At 44.8% G+C, this 14,156-nt stretch overlaps 1 protein-coding gene across 1 annotated transcript in view; it reads right to left on the bottom strand.

Moving 5' to 3' along the window:
- Window positions 1-13,169, bottom strand: part of SLCO5A1 (solute carrier organic anion transporter family member 5A1) — a 73,588-nt gene extending 60,419 nt beyond the window's left edge. The window contains exon 1 of the mRNA XM_050318933.1: window positions 12,248-13,169. Within this exon, the coding sequence (XP_050174890.1) occupies window positions 12,248-13,169 (922 nt within the window). The remainder of the gene's footprint in view (window positions 1-12,247) is intronic.
- Between the last annotated feature and the right edge of the window lie 987 nt (window positions 13,170-14,156).

Here is a 14,156-nt window from a genome sequence, read left to right as displayed (position 1 = left end):
TTGATAGCAGCTTACATCGCTATTGTGAAACACGAACATTTTCAGCTGGAGAGGACAACTCAGTTAATATAAAGATTAAGAAGTACTAAAGAATCTAGGAGATACAAATGCCAAATATATTTATCAAAAAAAACAGCTCTGAACTGATGGCACTGACTTGTGCTCTATTATTACTTGCTTCACAATCCCACATAAGAGGATTACTGTCTATTTTGGCACTATGTATAACAAGACTATACAGCACATCACCAAGGGGTTATATGAAGAGGCTGTCTTGTATCATCGCACCCACACATACACTCTTCAAGTCAAATCTCCCACATCAGAAAACCACCAGCTGTCAGTTCCCTGAGCTCCACACCATTTTGTTACTCAAGAATATTAGGGGAAAAACCAAAAAAATCAAGAAGTCTTTTTAACAGGAGTGCAACACTGCCTAAATTAAGGGCAGAACTGTTGTATCATTTTTCAGCCCCTGCATACAAAAATAACCATGCTGCTCCTCACGCTCTGTATCCTGATTCAATAAAAAAGTAGCAGACAGCAGTCCAAACTAAGAGCATCCAGAAGTCTCTCTGACAGAGTCACCAGGGTTACATTACCCTCTCTCCTAACGTTATGCTACTAATTCTTCTAATATCTCCAAACAAGCCATGAAAACTGAGATAAATCCAGTGCTAGAAGAGTTGCTTAGCCCAGCAGTTATACTTTGGAGAAATCCTAATGCTCAGACCACAAAAACTAATCTGAGCATCTTATTAAACTAGACAAGGGAAATTACTACATTCCTAATATACTGCAATATTTTTTTCCCATCAGGCCCAATTCAAACAAAAAGCAGCTGGCTCAGAGTGTAGGATGCCCACCTGCTAATATAAACCTTCGGCCATCAAATTCTTCTACCACGATCCTTCAGCAGTCCTCTCACTTTCTGGACCAGTTACTCTTCCTATAGGAAAATGGTCAACCTTGACCCGGCCATTAGTGAAAGATTTCAGTATGCCAACTTGGGCAAAACATGAGATGTCATTTCTCACATACCCTGAAACTGTGACATATGATAGATCCCTTCCTCAGTCTTTGTAATAATCAAGTACAAATACACAGCACAAATCTGAGAATTAAAACATGGAGTATTCTTCAAAGCATTGCACTACATCAGACCCACAGTAAGCTCTTCTTTACGGAGGATTTAAATTTGGAGTGTGGGGATGCCGGAGAGGATAAAGAGGGGGTAGGGATGGAGATCTATATGATCATAAAGAGCTCTCTTTCACCTTATCCAAATACTTAAAATTAATAGTTACCTCAAGGAGTAATAGCTGTTCTAATGACAGTGCGGGAACTCTTGAAATTGTATTAGTTCATATATTCCTCTATTTTTCTCTGGTAAGTTGAATCTCTTATCCTCATGGAGGCTGAGAAGGCATATACATACCCAAGGCTTCTGACTCACTGGGCTTAAAAGACTTTTTCAAGTTGTTTCCCACTAGCTAGCCTGGTCAATATTAGTCAATCAGTTTTACCTCATTTCTCATAGAAGGCTGATCTTCCTTTAATTATCACAAATGCATAGGGACAGTTGCCTTAGCCACTTCTTTTATTTTGCCTTTCAAGGCCAAATGCCTCCCTATTTGCTGCCTGTGGCCTTCTTGCTTCTGGGTGTCCAAAGCTAGTAGCAATTACCCATGAACTCAATAAGCAAAATAAGTGACCACATCTAACTGAAAATCAATTACTAAGAAACATCGAGTAAGACCACCAGCAAAAGCTAATGAGGAGAGGACTTCTTTAATACTTCTCCACAGGTTCAGTCACAAGAAGTACTCACTCCTAAATGCAGAGGGTACTCTTTGAGAAGTGCTAGTCTTCCTTCTCCCCAAACTTCTGGAGAAGCCATGGGAGTAAACACATGGATACTATTGCCTACTTTGCTTCTGCAGTCAAAGAAATTCACACCAGCCAGCTCTATCTTTGACATTATAATCACAATCCCATTAAACTATTCAGTCACCGAGGTCAATGAATGTATAGGGTTTCCACATATCAAAATAGTACAATTGCTACTTAGGAACTATAATTTAGAGTACAGCTCTTCCGCCAAGCATCAATTCAGTCCTCAGCTATGATTTTGAAAAATTATTTACAGTATGGCATTACATTACAATCATGTAGTGCTGAATTCAGTCGTTTTACTCCCGCTGTGTGACTGGACTAATACTCCTACAGTAATACAATGCAGGTGTGGTAAGAAATTAACATTTACTTATTTCAGACAGCCCCAAAATCCCACTTCTTTCCTTCAGTCATGATATTTGCAGAAGAAACACAGTTTTCTGAAATTCTTGTTTCAGGCCAATTATATAATTTACCAGATAAATACCTAAATTGGCGTGTATCAGCAATACTATACTGCAGACTCAAAAAGCTCATGTGCTATTTCCTCCTGTGACTATAAAATTTCCCTAGGGATACTTTCACTGTTTCTGTCACCAGACAGATGTATTAAATCAAGTTGATATACACTGCCCATCATCTTTACAGAAATTACAGACTCTAATATTACGTAGCAACTTTTTTACCTTTTTTAAATGGGAGGGTTATTACTCAAGCTATTTGCACTCTAGAAGGTTACATTCTCCAATCTTTTTCACTCACTGGGATGAAGTAACAAACAGAAATATAAATTTAGATTAAAAATCACAAAGTGAAAAACTATTTTGCCACTACTTTTTAAACACTAGCTACTGAAATAGCAGGGATCAATGAATGGCATGGAGAGGCCCACCAGGCAGAAGTGGAAAATGCTGTTCTGGGAGGAAGAAAAGTGTGGGTAGAAGCAAAGCTTCTCTGTTCTCTGCATTGTCAAAACTCCCTGGCCTTGACAGGGACTTTCCTGTACTCCACAGACACTTCCCAGCAACATTTTCAGCCCTTCCCATGAGCTCCACCCAGAACCCACTCTGGCTTTGTCCCTCACCACCTTAGACCAAACAAAAGAGACACTGCCAGTCCCACACTGCTGCACTAAACCTCCTCTTCTCCTTCACATTTCCTGGTTTTAGTTCAGCTGAAAATTCCCACCTAAACAGAATCTTTAGTGTATTCTGCTCATGAATTTCACATGAGTTTGACCTCTGAGCCTATAAACTGATCTCTTTGGAACCTTTGATGGAAGAGGTAGCGTTTTCAATTGTCTTATACATAGCAAAATTTACCATGTCAACAGCTCAGCTGAATACAACAATTTCTCTTTAAGTACAGGGAAAGCTTAACAGCAACATCAGATAGTATCTTATAGAGTATTTCCTTTAGATGTTTGTAGAAGCAAACGAGGCTTGCTTGACACATTCTGTTTGAGTAATCACAGCTCAGCAGTGGTCACAACTATTTCCCTGTCTACTTTGAGTCCCCTGTGCCAGGAGAGGTTTAGGTTGGATATTAGGAAGAATATTTTACAGAGGGAATAATCAGACATTAGAATGGGCTGCCCAGGGGAGTGGTAGATTCACCGTCCCTGGAGGTTTTTAAGATGAGACTGGACGTGGCACTGAGTGCCATGGTCTAATAAACACAGCGATGTTGGATCAAGGGTTGGGTGTGATGACCTCAGAGGTCTTTTCCAACACAGCTGATTCTATGATTCTATGATCTTACAAAAACACATTACCTAAAATTACTTCTGAGGAGGTTGGGTATTCAGGTTTTAATCTAACCTGGGACTGAAAAAAGTAGAAGTAGGAACCAAGGTGTGATTGAAAGCTCCTGACTTCAGCAGCACACCAGCACCTTTGAGTGCCTACATGACACCTTAAGCCAACAGCTGTGAACAAACTGATGACAAACACTCAGGTAAATGACAACTTGAGTATGAAACAGCAAATCAGAAGATATCAGAAGATATACTCAGCTAATATATGGACTATCCAAAATACTCTCTCTCACTCAGGTTTAATTAATACAGAAAGAAAAGGGTACAATCACAGGAGAACCCTTCCGGGACATAATTTTTGTCACTTCAAAGAAGTTGACTGAAAACAGACAGATAGGAAAGTAGTCACCAATCTACAAAAGCTTGCTAAATTCAAACAACTGAAGAGCTAGTAGCTGGTTTCAGAGCAGGACTGGATTTTAAGAAAATCAATGCTGAGACACTCTTGGGGATTTCATTCTAACCTGGTAAACATCAAAGATAAAAAGTGCAGAAGGTAACCATCAGATTGAGGTCCTAATGTGCATGGTGCAATGTAAGTAAAGTGTTAAGGTCCATAAAAGCAGGAAAAAAAGTGGGAGCACTGAAAAAAATATCCTGGCAAGCTAACGAAAAGGAAGCAAGCTGATGAAAAGGAACCTGTATTGAAAATGGGGAAGAGAATCTAAGAGGAACAGCATAAGAGCATACAATTAGTGGACACACAGTACTGCTTTGCATACTTCACATAACACAGTTCATGTTTATTTTTCTTTGAATAATTTTCGTATCTGCTTGTTCAAATTACAAGGAAAATATATATATTTTTTCCAACTGTATCTCTTCCAAATTCACCATAAAATGTAATTCATACCAGAGCACAATGCTTTTCACTGGTGTAATTTGTATTTGTTGCCAAGTAAGCTGTTTACCTACATGAGAGTTAGTGCTTTCAGATTAGACTATCAGGTCTAATGGTAACATAAAATAGCACTCTAGTTTTTCTGTTCACACTTCTTGATTTCTCAGGTAAGAACAAATTCCTTGTGGCAGAAGAGAAGTGGAAAGACCCAGGTTCATTCACTATCCCATTAATGCTGTGCAGCACCTCTGAATTTCTGGCCTCGTGACAGCATAACAGATGCCCAAACTCCCAACTGTTCAGTGGCAAAACAGGACAGAGGGCATACATCTCCATGCTGCCAGGCACTGATATATTCTTCCTGATCATAGGAAATGTCCTACTTTTTCTGGGCACTTTGGAGGAGTTGGGTCTGGATTTGGCTGACTCGGATGAAATTAGCCTACATGCCCACTGCAGAGTTGACTGCTGGCATAACTTTGCTAACTCCAGCCCATATGCCCAGGTTGTCCAATTGAGTTGCAAAAGCACCAAAGTGCTTGACTAAAAGCATGGACACCAAGAATCAGAATGCCAACAGAGCTTTTTGCTCCCTGTGCAGAACCCTTATTTCTAGAGGTTCCCTGGGGAAAACGTTGCCCTGTTCCAACTGTGCTGTTTCAGTACTTTATGATTATAGCCCTAATGAGTCCCACCATCCCTGTAGCTGCTGAGGGGGTTGCAGAGACACCCTTGGACTTGGAGCTCAAATTCTGACAGCTCTGGAGACGATTCATAGGAAGGCAGGTTTGCCCTGCCCTCGGAGTCCATGTGACACTGCCCAATCCATCAGCAGCCAAGTCAGTGCTAGCACTTACTTTGACCCTTACAGTCAAGAGAGGAAACAACTGCCAGGGGGGACCAGCTGAAATATGTGCCATTTTTGCATGGTAACTTCTCAACTGTTTTCAAAATAAATGGCAAAGGCATGTAAAAACAACAAAAAGGAAAACTGAGTTAATTCTTCACAGGAAACAACGGTTTTAAAAGTGCTATCAGGGTAAAAAAGACTTAACAGAATTAAAAAGAGAGCATGAGACTTAACAGTCTAATATGATTGAGCTACTTTTCCATTCACCTACATTAAAAATCAGAATTTTTAGATGCTGGCCCCTTCAGGATGAAACAGCAGGTCATTTATATAATCGCCTGTGCTCCCTGCACAGTCGAAACAGAAACCGATGTATTTTTGAATGACGATAGAGAGAAATCCAGTCCCTTCTCTTTTGACTGAATAAGCACTTTCACAGCAATTAAGTCCTCCCAGGTGAGGAATCCACTGAATGAAAGTTACGGGAAAATGGATGAAACACAAAGCATCTCTGATCCACCTGCAACAGGAGTAGTTACAGTGACTCTTTAGAAAACAGTCAGGGAAAGCAGACAGCTAAAGTTTCCAGCCTCCAGGTAATCAGACACTATATCCCAAGCCTTCAGTTCCTGGCAGAAGGTACAAACAAGCTGTTACTTAAAGGCCACTTTCATGTCTAGGTTTCCAAGTTGCTCCGGGACCACAGCAGGTGGAGACACCTGTCTGCCCAAAACAACCCCTGCAGCAGAGCTCAACAGAGAAGGGAGCTGCTCTCCAAGAAAACACCATTCCCAAGCTCAAGCAGGTGAAAAGGGCACTGTCAGCCTCAGAAACAAAACGCTAACCATTTTGACAAATGCTAAGCAAGGAAAACAACTCAGTGAGTTTCAGAACCCCGGATCCAACCCAGTTTTTGTCCTTTAATATAAAAGGAAAGAGACAATCAAGGAAGAGTGTGGCTAAGTCTCTTCTTGTATCTACGAAGGGCAAAGTGGATTTTGCCAGTTACTGCAAGTCATGCTTTGTCAATACAGCTGCTTGTGAACAATGCCATAGCTCATGGCAAGGACACAACAGGAGAGTTGCAGAAAGCATCCTTACGGGACACAACACTGGCAGAGCAAGTGAAGGTGTATCACTCATAACACTAAATCTCACAGGCAGAAAAATTCAGAGCTATGGCTGCCCCCACCCCTGACATACCCACTGTATGTAGACATTGTACATCGACAAAAAAACCCACCTTCTCTAAATGCTCAAGAAAATTATACCTAGGATTAGAGTATGAAAAAATATCAGTCCACCCATGGAGTAGGAAACAAAAGTGGAGAAGAAAACTAAAATTTATCTTTCTATTTCCTCAGCTACAGGTAAGGGCAATAAAACTGCAGTGTTACTTTAAGTAATTACTAGGAACCGTGCCTGCTGCCTGATCAGCATTTTAACAAAAGATTCTACAGAAGGCCAGGAAAGCACAATACCACATCCTCTCAGTGTTAAATCATCTCTGTGAGAAAGCACTGTAATCCATATGCACAAACAGACCTGCAGCCACTTCACCTCCATCCCAAGATGCTCTCAACACCCAGCTGAGAGCACACTGAGGTCAGCCTTATGCTAGTGCTACCCAGCTGAATGCGCAAACAAAACAAGCACGTGTTTGTACAAAAAAAAGACTCCTGATGGGTCAAGTCTTAGTGTTAGCTTCCGGGTAAAACAAGATGTGGCCTTTGCTCAGATAAACTAAAATACTGTATTTGAGAAGCAAGCTCAGTATGCTTCCCCTTCACAAGGAAAATAGAGCAAGCAATAAAAAATACTGGTGAACATGCCCTTTTGCTTCAATTTTTGATTCATAAAATCCTGCCTCCTCACAGGCATGCTGTAAAAATAAATGTACTATTTCTGTAGGGTTTACCAAATATAGGGATCAATGCTGAGAAAACCCTGTAGGAAACTCGCCTTTTTGGATATCAGGAAGCAGAAAAGCATATTCCCTGCGAACCACAAGCGGTCATAGGCTGAATGGTGAGAATCAAATGAAATGCTGACCAGGTGTTTCACTGCTTCTAGATGGTCCCTCCTGCTCAGCTGTAAAATTGATCCTGTCTTGGAAAACCTTGGTGATCTTGTAGCATCCATACAGATGACCTGATGCCCTCAGCAGGCTCCAGTTCCGGTCCTCCAGTGGCATCCATAACCCCAGAAGTGGCCAGACCAAAACGAATCAATCAAAGCAGCACAAAAATCCAGTGTTTCCTGTGCCAACATCCAAGCAATGGCATGTTACAGAGATCTAGCTTATTAGTCAGCTGAACTCTGCCCTAGGACCCAGAAGGCAGAAGTGGTGGGTTTCTGATGGAGCATAAGAAGCTATTCCTCCTGCCCTCTCCTTCCAGGGAGGATGTGGATATAGCAGTAGATTTCACCAGAAATACAATAAATAAACTCACCATACATACATATACATATATATACATATACATGTATATACATATATATATACACACATATATATGTAAAGGCTTTGGAAAAGTTTGTAAAAGACATGAGAGGTACACAGAGCATCCATCTGCAAAACACTAGTAAGAAGGTGTTTCACAAACAGAATATAGTCACAGTGAAATGATTTTCCTAATGCTAGAAACAACCAGCAAATGATCCTCATGGAAAAAAAGCAGGAGTCTAAATATTTTTGAAACTGGTCTAAATATTTATTCTTTTTCTAATAGGAAATTATTTTACTTCCCTGGCTCTCAAGCCATTATCTGTACCAAGCCCATTTGCACAGGTTTATCCAATTTTTCAGCCATTCCCTCATAAAGCCTTTATCTCTGTATTTTGTAATTACAGTTTGTCCCCAAAACTACAGGCAGTCTGTATGAAATTAAACTTACTTAGACACCTTTCTCTTATCATATCCTAACCAACATATAGAATACTGGAAACTGAAATAAAACATCCTTAGTACAATGATTAATTCATCCACTAGTCATTTTGGGGGGGTACTGGTGAAAGCCATTCCTGAATATTTTCTTTAATGCAATATTTCTGTAAAACCTAATATTGCCTTCCTATATGTGAATTTTTGAGGTAAATTCCTTTTTTATTACAATATCCATTTGCAAGAGAAGAAAAACATTTATAATTTATTTAGGCAACGTAATGCCACAAACGAAACTTCTAAGTGCCACACAATTTTAAGGAACTGCTTTTAAAAATCCTGATAGAATCACACAGTTAACTCACATTCAAGACAAATTATGGGATCCCTACAAAAAACCGCAGTGTTCAGAAAAACAGACTGTGCTTAAAGGGTAAAATTTGACACGAAGTAGAAACACCTTCAAGAGTACAAAACAAAACTCATGAAGTCCAATTCAACTATAAATTGAACTACAATTAATTTAACTGAATAAATAATTAAAAGGAGAAACTGCACACATCAGGCAGCTGACAACAGACATGCCACAGTACAGCTGACTACAGAAGGGAGAGACTTTGGAGAAGACAAAGACCACTTAGTGACTGCCCAGTTTTTACATAAAGTGTGTAACTTCCCTTTTGGATTATCTGAGATTAAGGAAACCAGTTCTTATATTTCCTAGGCACCTGTTACAATCACGATTTGTTTCCAAGCCTGATGTCATACATTTTCTCAAAGTTAGCATCAGGGCACCAAAGTACCATCAGGTTTAAGGGGCAGGAGGACCTGGAGGTGGCAGTGCCTTCACAAGGAAGAAACATCCCACGGAAGAGCTCACACACTGCTATGCAGGCAGCCCGAATCACAACCCTGCTTGGCACCTTTGTCCTACTAAGAACGACCTAGCACCTTGTAAACTGGCACTGTGCCACTCTGACAGATGGACTGAAGTGTAGGCAGCCAAGAGACTATGTATAAGCATCAAATATGTTTTTTGAGAGCAGGACTTCCAGCCAGGAATGTTAAAACAGCTGTCCACATTGAGCTTGCATGCCTACACTTAAGAGGATATGCTATTGCCACTCAAGCCCTGAGCTGGATTAACTTGGAAAATAAATAAGATAGCTACCACAGCCACATAAGGTGAGTTTTTGCAGAATCAGGATTAGTGATACTCAGGGGGACTTTATTGACCTACTATTAGTGGGCACAGTCGCAGGGTCAAAAAGCTCTTCTGTTCTGCAGCTCAGAGGAACATTTATCAGGAGCATGCTTACATACATATATATATATTTTTTTTCTTTGGAAGAAAAACTTAGAATGCAATACCAGCATGATCACAAACAAACACGTTAGTGACCTTCTATTTGTGTTAGAGGATACTTTTTTTATGAATTGTCCTCAGACACTTGTACCTGTGTGACTGGGATCTGTTTCACTGGGCTTTCTTCACATTTCAGAACTTAACTCCCAACGGCCCATGCCAAGGTTTTTTGTTAGCTCATGCCTACACGCATACATACATTTTACATTTTAACATGACTTGCATAGTTTTTCCCAGTAATAAAATCATACCGCCTGGAGAAACAGGCATTGCATAACACAGGATGTGAGGTGGCTGGCCTGCAAAGCCATGCCCTGTCCACCTCTATCCCACTCATGCAACTGGCTGGTCTGTCCGCTGCCCACAAATACCTCTCCTCTAGGACACAAAACATTCCAAACCACTGAGAAGTTCCAACAAAAACAGGTTTGCTCACATCAACGTGCCAAACAAACAACATGCCCTTTTTCCTTTTCTCCCACAAACTCAGGTTTTACTCTTGCCCCTCAAAAAGTCACTGGCCTAAGTCTGAAGTGAGGAAAATATTCAAACACTAACAAGTTAAAGGTTTCCTCAGAATTCCACACTATTTAAAAAAGATAATACCAAGATTTCCAACAGCAGGCAACATTCCTTCTAGCCCTGAGTAGCTTAAAGACTGAAAGGAAGCGATGGTACATTTTACTCAGTGTTTAAACATGCTTTGTGTTCATTTTAATTCTCCCTGTGGTCAAAAGCAAATCACTGGCATAAATTTTTCATGTACACGGTAGGTGAGTAAGTCATCTTTACTCTTCTGAATCACTAAAAATGAACTTCAGCTCACAAGGGTTACTCCCAGTATAGATCAAAGCTGTCTTCATTGCCTGGCGGGTACAGGGTCATACACAGTCTACCAACAGCTGCTGGTGTCTTTTACCTTTGTTAACTTTAAGGCTGATCTTTGCTGCAATTAAAAGTTACCTGAGTCACTTCATTACGATTTCCTGTGCTAGAAGCATGTCAGTGGTAGCTATCGTTCCTCCTGCACAGTGAGAACTTCCCTCCATTGACCTTGCTTCCCCCTCTGGTGAAGACTTCCTTCTCTCTCACATCCTTCACCTCTTTTGCCCTTCATTCCTCACCTACAGCCTTTCCATTTCCTTTCTTTTCCCATGTTTTTGAGGACTGTGTGAAATCACCTACTTGCAAGTTTCAGCTGCCTCTCTTCCAAACAACAATTACTAACCTCAGTAAGGAGATGCTTTGCTTTTTCATACTGCCAATAAAGTTGCTAGGTTAATCCAAATTTCCATACCACTTAACCTTTCTCAGAGGGGAGGAGAGAGGGAAAACACTTTGTCAAATACTTCATCAGGCAGATCAGCAATGCTGTAAATACCTCTCCCTTCTTCCGAAAACCAGCAGTGCCCCAGGCTTTCTCAAGGCACTGCACACAGACTGTGCATGGCTTTAAAACAGTTCAGGGAATAGTCAAATTGCCAAAGAACAGGTCATAAGGAATAAAAATACTGTTCTGGTTTACTACGTTTGCTTAATAAAGTAGTTACACACACATCCCCCAAAAGTATTACTTTCATGCATATCTACTTTACATGGAATTACTATCTCCAAAAGCCAAAGTAAATTGAACTGCAAATGGTAATGGTGAGCATCCAAAACCCCTTGGCAGCTCTCTCACCCCGTAAGTGCCTCTCTTTGTTTGAAAACAATTTGAAGGGGTACGTGAGGTTCATTTCCTACAGAAATTACGTAAGATACTAATGCAAAGTCAAAGAGCAGCCAATCTTATTACATATTACTCCAACCAACAAAAACGTGTGGTGTTTACTACCGTGGTCAAACTCCAATAAAGTTTGGTAACCAATTATCTGAGATACCCCTTCCTCCCACCTTGGAAGACTATCATGTGTCTGTACCTGCCGAATGCCATGAGAATATAATGTGCCAGACTGGACTCTTATTTTGTTGTGCCCTTTGAGCTTCCCCCATAAGAGCTTTTAACCCTGAAGGTTTTACTTGCTGCTTTATCAATGGGTTTTTAACTCCTTCTGAGATGCCAGATGATGTATCAATGCCAGTCAAAATTCATTGCTAGTTAAAGACAAATGCTGGAAAAGTAAAATGAAGCATGCCAAGAATCTCTCAAAGTGCTTACTGAACATTAACGTTATAGAGACTATAGGCTAAAGGCACTAACCAAAATTAAGAAATATACAGCTTCTGTATTAGCAAAAAAACTTGAAGGGGCATGGCAGATTTTAACACTTCTGAAAAAAGTCCCCGGCTAACGCCAAGTGCTGAAAAGCATTAGAGAAGCTGACCTTCTCTGCTGTCCCATTCCCCGTGCTGGAAGGTGTGAGCACAGCTGCTTTCAACCACACTGCATTAGCTTCACCTGTCCCTACTGTCCACCATCCCACAAAACATTTTCAAATAGGAAAGCATGGCAATTTTACTTCAAAAGTTCACTTCAGAAGGAAAGCTTAGCACAGACGTTGTTCAGTAGGACCAGGACAGAAGTACCCGCAACTGGTCCCTCTGAGAGATCTCAGGTTCAGCATTCGAAGCACCCTGGTACTTAGATGCCTTACCTAGGTAAAGCGAGGCGTTTTCTTTCTTGACATTGTCATCTAAGTAGGTTGGTCCCAAGGTATAGATGGGTGTCGAGCCCATGCCAATGAGGATTTGGGCACAAATGAATAAAGCTACATAGAGAGAATGGTCATTTCCGCCAGAGTCCTTGAAACAGGCTGGCGAGTCCCACTGCTCTTTGGCGGTGACATTGCCAGCCACGCACAAGCCCTCGTTAGTGACGGAGGAGTTCAGTTCCTGAATCTGGTACGGCGGAGAGATGAAGTGAGGTAAGGAGAAAAGCGAAGCCCCCAGGGCGATGAAAAGCCCCCCTACAGCCAGCCAGAGCGGCCTCCGCCCGCGCCCCCCGAAGTAGCTGATGAAGACCACCACCACCAGGCTCCCGATGTCGAAGCAGCTGACCAGCAGCCCCGACTCCGAGCTCTTGAGGCTGTATCTCCGCTCGATGGTGGTGATGACGCTGCTCAGGTAGCCGGAGACCATGAGGGACTGGATGAAGGTCAGGAAGCACATGCACACCAGGAAGAAGCGCGAGTCCGCCAGCACTGCCCGCAGGCACTCTCTGCCCGGGGGGCCCGCCAGCAGCAACGCCGGTGGCGGCGGCAGCAGCAGCAGCCGGGGGGCCGGGGACACCCCTCGGCCGGGCGCCGCCGGCTGGCCAAGCTCTGTCCCTCGGGGGAAGCTCCCGCTGCCGGCGCCGAGCGGCTGGGCAACCCCGGCCACGGCGGCGGCGCCCCCGCCCCGCTCGGCCTCGGGAGCCGGTCCCGCCGCGGGGCCCGGGCCGCCGCCGCCGCCCCCCCCGGCCGCCAGGGGGGAGCCGAGCGCGGGCAGACTGCGGCACCGCGGCGCCTCCGCCCGGCCCCCCGCCGCCGGCCGCTCCGCCCCGGGGCGCCGCTGCGCCGGGGTCCCCGCCGAGGCCATGCTGGGTCCGGCGGTGGCCTCAGAGGAGCCTGGCCGGCTCCATCGCCGCCGTGCGTCGAGCGCGCTGAGGGGCCCGGCGGGCGCGCAGCATAGCGAGGAGGGGAGGAGGCAGGGGAGGGGGGTGGCCCTAGCCGCGGCCGCCGGCCGGCCCGCCGCACGTGTCAGCCGAAGTCCTTTGTGGCTCCATCCACCCTCAGTCTCGCTCGAGGGGCCGCCCGCCCGCCGGGGCGCCCGCGCTGCCGGCGGCTCCCGCTCCCAGCCGCCGCATGCCCCCGCCGCCGCGCTCAGCAGCCGCCCGCCGGGGCTCCGCGGACAGCCCGCCCGCCGCGGGGCAGCGCCGCCCGCTCCGCCGCCCGCATCCTCCGCTCTCCTCGCCGCCGACGCTGGTGACAGAGCTCCGGGGGGTTGCTGCCGATCTGCGGGGTGGAGAGCAAGCACGGGAGGTCAGCGGCGCCGGTCCCACCGGTCCCGTCCCCCCGCCGCCCCGGGCTCTGCCCGCCCGACCCCGCGGTCTGCACTGAGCTCCGGGGAGCGCCTGTCGTCCCCGTCCCCGCGGGGGTGGATCACGGCAGCGCCCCGGGAACCGCGCGTCCTTGGGGACAGCACATGGATTTACATAAGAGCTGGGGCGGCCTCGGACAGAGCGCGACCCTTTTATTTGGCGCCGGATGCGACAGCCAAAGGTCGCCGTGCCAAGGCTTTTATTTTCCAGCCTAAAAATAAATGCGCTGAAATAAATACTCCGCTACAACTCGGCGGGGCTGAGGGAAAGGTAACAAAGCCGGAGCCGGGCAGCGGCGGCGGGCACCCCAGGAGCCAGCACCCAGGCACCGACCTCGCTGCCCCAGCTCCCGCGGGTGCCCTCCGGGACCGCGGACACCCGGGACCGCCGAGCGCAGAGCAGTGCCCAGACATCCCTACCCCGGCAGCGGAACACGCCTTTTGCCTCCTTTGTCCGCTTTTGTCTCTCCGCCGCCTCCTGCTCGT

The sequence above is a fragment of the Myiozetetes cayanensis genome, unplaced genomic scaffold (genome assembly GCF_022539395.1).
Source record: "Myiozetetes cayanensis isolate MyiCay16 unplaced genomic scaffold, myiCay2020 scf1, whole genome shotgun sequence".
Lineage (NCBI taxonomy): Eukaryota > Metazoa > Chordata > Aves > Passeriformes > Tyrannidae > Myiozetetes > Myiozetetes cayanensis.
The sequence above is the reverse complement of the archived record's forward strand: the minus strand, read 5'-3'. Positions and strand labels throughout refer to the sequence as shown.